This window comes from Limulus polyphemus, unplaced genomic scaffold (assembly GCF_000517525.1).
Source record: "Limulus polyphemus unplaced genomic scaffold, Limulus_polyphemus-2.1.2 Scaffold2889, whole genome shotgun sequence".
Classification (NCBI taxonomy): Eukaryota; Metazoa; Arthropoda; class Merostomata; order Xiphosura; family Limulidae; genus Limulus; species Limulus polyphemus.
The window spans coordinates 1-5,530 of NW_013668499.1; the positions used below are offsets into that span (position 1 = coordinate 1).

Below are 5,530 nucleotides of genomic sequence, written 5' to 3' on the forward strand. Positions count from 1 at the left end.
AAATGACACCTTACTGTATTATTTACTAGAGAACTATAAATGACACCTTACTGTTGTATTTACTAGAGAACTATAAATGACACCTTACTGTTGTATTTGCTAGAGAACTATAAATGACACCTTACTGTTGTATTTACTAGAGAACTATAAATGACACCTTATTGTTATATTTACTAGAGAACTGTAAAGGACACCTTACTCTTGGATTTACTAGGGATCTGTATTTGCGTCCTTACTCTTGGATTTACTAGTGATCTGTAAGTTCTCCTATGATGTTGGATTTTTATAGGCCTATAAGTGCAACCTCCTACAATACTTTAAGGATGACTTTACATGTGAAATTACCAAATGACTATTATTACCACCTCACTGTAGGAGTTACTAGAGGATTAAAAGTATTTCTTAATCTTGGGTTTATTAGAGAATTATAAATGCCACCTTCCTGTTGAATTTACTAAATGACTGTTAGTGCCATCTAAATTGTGGATTTAGTAGAGAAGTACTGTAAGTATCACATTAGAGTTGGATTTCCTAGAAGACTGTAAGTACTATCTTACTCTGGGCTGTGCTAGATGATTAAAAATGCTGCCTTCTTGTTAGATTTAATAGAGGAAAGTAAGTACCATTTTATTGTTGGATTTACAAGTAAACAGAAAATGTCGCCTTACTGTCGGTTGTACTAGAAAATTATAAGAGCCACATTCCTATTAGATTTATGATAGTATTATTATTACTACCTTAATGATGGATTTACTATAGGAGTGTAAATGCCTTTTAACTGTTAAATTTACTAGTGGATTATAAGTGCTATCCCCCGTTGAAATTACTAGAGAACTGTTTGTGCCACCTTAATGTGTATCTTACTAAAAGAAATTAAGTGCTCCCTTACAGAAGATATTAACACCTTACCGTAAGTATCACCTAAATGCTGGATTTACTTGAGGACTGTAAGTGCTACCTCTCAGCTGGATTTACAAAGGACTAAATACCGCAATACTATTACATTTATCAGATTACTGTTATTACCACTTTAGTGTTAGTTATACTAAAGGATTACAAGTCCATCTTGTTATAAGATTTGTTAGAAGGCTGTATCATCTTACTGATTAATTATTGAAGGATTATAAGAACTACCTTACTGTTAGATTTACTACAAGACTGACAGTACCATTTTAATTTTCGATCCACTAAAGGATTGCAAGTACCCCTCTACTAATCATGCATGTAACGTATTAACTCTATATTCACAAGCTACTGCCTGTAACACATTAAAATTCAGGACATACCACGACTTTAAGTTTTGATTAGATTCATGTATTGCTACCAATTGGACGAAATAAATGTACCGCTATATCTAAGATTTTGTCCTAATGTTTTCTTTCATGAAAACGGTAATGAATAGTAAGAACTAAAAACTAATGCCAGCTTTTCGGTAGACCATTGATTCTTAATAAGTGCAGACCAATTGTTGTGTAATTCGCGTGCATGTAAAAACTTTAGCCACTGGACCAACTGTTATATAATAACTATTTTCTGAACTACATGTTTTTAATAAACTTTTAAAATGGACGATTAACAATGACTTTTATCTTTTTTTAGCAAGTGTATTACAGTTAAAATATCTTTGGTCTTTTGATCAGTTGTTCGTTGGGTGAGGTAACAATGGCTTTTACATCAAATATTAAATCACACACGACTTTTGAATGATCTGTTTGTTATAGCTTAAAACGTTTTTCTAACATTTAAATGTTCCCCCGAATTAAAAAGCACATTAGCCGTTGAATAGCCATGCTAATGCGAATAATCAATTACATTAAACAATGTCAATAACTCAACTATGTTAACTTTTTCACTGTTTTCTTTATTGATAAAGAACTCTCCCAGTGCCTGTCTCATTTTTAGTTAAAAATTAAAAACAAAACAAAAATACACAAATTTTACTTATCCCAATCTTGAAAATGGTAAATTTTAGAAAGTTTGAGGAGATTGCTTTTTTTTTTCATAGTGGTAGAAAATTCCAAGTTCACATAGCAGTGCTATAGATAAAGGACTTACAGATGTTGGACAATAAATAACTTTACCGAAGGATTTTTGAGTTTAACTTATTTTACAGTGAGTCTGTAAAATAATCAAGACCCTCAAGTTCATTACAACTCAATCAATTTAAACCATCAGTAGGTGTCTTTAAAATCATCAGTAGGTGTCTTACTGAGTCTTTAAAATCATCATGACTCTAAGGAATATTATAATAAAAACAACTCAGAACCATCAGTAGGTGTCTTACTGAGTCTTTAAAACCATCAGTAGGTGTCTTACTGAGTCTTTAAAATCATCAGTAGGTGTCTTACTGAGTCTTTAAAATCATCAGTAGGTGTCTTACTGAGTCTTTAAAATCAAAAGTAGGTGTCTTACTGAGTCTTTAAAATCATCATGACTCTAAGGAATATTATAATAAAAACAACTCAGAACCATCAGTAGGTGTCTTATTGAGTCTTTAGAATCATGATCCTAAATTGTATTACAACACAAACAACTCAGAACCATCAGTAGGTGTCTTATTGAATCTTTTCAATCACTACAATGAAACATAAACGCCGAGCTTTGATTCTGTACGATTCTCGTCGCGAATGCCTCTCTAATATAAAAGGTGATGTCAAATTTCTTGTTATTCAAAGTAATATAATGTTTACTGACAGACGCCTAATAATCGATAATTTAAATCATTTTATATTTTTCGTATTTTCCTTGTTGTTATTGCTTTTCAATGAATTTATTGGTGACACTGCCTAACATTTTGTTCTAAAATGGAGTGATCTGATCATTTTGTTCTAAGATGGAGTGATCTGATGAAGTGCTTCAAGTGTTTCTTTTTTATAGTTCAATCTGGTTAATAGCATTAACGTAGCTTACTGGTAGCCTTCTTATCGTTCAGATTGGGCTATCACAGTGTATTGAACAGATTTGTACAGAAATATTTTCTTCCCTCTAGCTAATGAGCCATACAAACTGTATTTTTGAGCTGATATCCATCAAACCAGTGAAAGGAAAACCTGAAAAAAATAGAGAATATCTTGTCAAAACCCCCATCATGGCACAGGTTACTGACTTAGAGGATGAAGAAGAAAGTGAGTGTGAAAAATTGCTGTAAATCATATATCCTGCGTTTAATCGTCATTCCTTTATCCCAGTAACCATACTTCTTTCGTATTTTCATGTATCTATAAATGTTTCCCTATTTAAGTCATATATCATATATCATTGTTTCCCTACTTAAGTCATATATCATATTTCATTGTTTCCCTACTTAAGTCATATATCATATTTCATTGTTTCCCTACTTAAGTCATATATCATATCTTTATAAATGTTTCCATAATTAAAGCACATATAATATTGAGCTCAAAGCTACATTTCAAACTATCTGCGCTCTGTCAACCACAGGGAATAGAACTCCGAATTCTAGTATTGTAAGTCCGTAGACTTACCGCTGACCCACCGGGGGACATATAATATCTAATGTCACTATAAGTGGTATATATCACAATCAGTGTCCATAATTAAGTCATATATAATACTTAATGTCTCTTTAATTATGCCATTTATAATTATCAATACATCTCACTTAAGTTTATTTTTCTCACAGGTTACTATAAAAGTTTGAAAGTTCGGGATTAACGCATGTACGTCGCTGTAAATTTTACATTTATATTACAAAGATAGAGCGCGATGGAGCACAATGACCATTTATAAAAACCTTGCTGTTTTTAAGGTAATTTGTCACGTTTTAGGGTGTTAGCTTTGTTAAGTCGACGGTAAAAAACAATCAAGTTTCGTTTGAATATTCTGAATTTTCGATCAAATATCATAACTATATATTTTAATTTTTTATTAGTTCTAACGCTAAGTGACAAAGAAAATGATATTAAAAATGTAAAGCTTTTTCCAACCAAAGATATGTTGGTTTACCCATCTTTTGATTAGATCCGGAGGATAAGCTATTGCATCTCAAGGGCCAAATGTTGTTTATGAAAGAATGGACCTACATGGTTTACTTAGCCTCTCCCGAGTAAGTAATATTATATTAAGAACAGTTATATTAGTCATTTTCTTTCTTTAGAATATTTTTAGTGCTATGATATTTTAGTAATATATGTGAAGTAGGTTTTAACACTGTTGTTTTGTTGGTCAATGTAAGCAAGTATATTTTATATTGAACTCTGCATAATCACAAAGTGAGCAAGCCCTTGGTTCTAAATCTATCTGCAAAGCTACATTGGGCTTAAGCTTTATTTTACTATAAAAGTGTGCAAAAGAGAAAGTAACATCTACCACATGTTAAAGACAAAGTAGCGTATGATTGAACAAACATGTCCGGGTTGTTACTCTGATCTGTATAAGTTGTTTTGAGCATTTGTCTGTCAAAACACACATGCACAATAATATTTTTCGAAACAGATCAATGCTTTATTCAGACAATTTCTCTGTACTTGGTGTAGTCATTTCGTCACGTGTCATAAGTTATAGGGCGTCAAACGGACATTGTTAGAACAGTAGGGTACCCCCCCCAATTTACTGTATCCAGAACCCTGGAATGTCATTGGACTAAATGAAACGTTATTCCAGGAAAATCTACTGGTAGACGCCGAAAAACTACTGCCCGAAATTACCATGTTTTGATCAGGGTAACATGTCAAGACAGGAATGGCACGAACACATTCAATCCAGAGTATCCAGAAGAACAGTGAATAGGAGCCTGACCATAAAAGGTTATTTTGCAAGAAGAGCTATCTTCAAACTGATATGAACCAGAATTCACCTCCGCCACCGTGTTACTTGGGCACGACAGCATGCCAACTTACAGTGAGGACACTGGTGACATGTCATATTTTTCAGATAAGTCCCGTTTACAGCTTGTTAAAACTCATGGTAGAATTTGTATTCGTCGTTTGCCTAGAGAACAGATGAGAAAATACTGTCTTTCCCATAAGGAACTCACAGGAGGTGGTGCAGTACATGCTTTGGCAGCTATTCATCACAGTGAAAAAACTGTTATTCATATACTCCAGGGAAATGTCAATGATGTCTATTGCAAGCATTAGATGGAGACAATATTTCTGCTATATGTTAGGGCAAGGTTTAGCAATAACTTTGTGTTCCAGGAGGACAATGCCACTGCTAATATTGCGCGTATTTCACGGGAGTATCTCGACCAGGATGACGTTACAAGATTGCCATGGCCTCAAAGCCTTCAGATTGTAATCACATTGAGAAATGTTGGGTAGAACTGAGCTGGAAAATTGCTAACAACGACCCTAAACCAGTGACAGGTTGCGATGAAATCACGGCGGATTACATCAATAACATTATCAACAGCATGCTACGTCGCGTTGTGGAGGTTATTAGAGTAGGAGGAGGACCAACCAAGTACTGAATGTTTAATATGAAATTATACACGATTACAAACGCTACTTATAATAATTTGATGTTATATTTGTCATTATATATATTTTGGTAAGGTTTTGTTATGATA

General features: G+C 33.4%; 1 protein-coding gene across 1 annotated transcript in view; it reads left to right on the plus strand.

Moving 5' to 3' along the window:
- Positions 1-2,989: 2,989 nt before the first annotated feature.
- LOC106468145 (soluble guanylate cyclase 88E-like) overlaps positions 2,990-5,530 on the plus strand; it is a gene marked incomplete at its 5' end in the record, with an annotated part of 23,248 nt that continues 20,707 nt past the window's right edge. Inside the window, 2 exons of the mRNA XM_013928556.2 lie at positions 2,990-3,125; positions 3,982-4,066. Of these exons, the coding sequence (XP_013784010.1) occupies positions 2,990-3,125; positions 3,982-4,066 (221 nt within the window). The remainder of the gene's footprint in view (positions 3,126-3,981; positions 4,067-5,530) is intronic.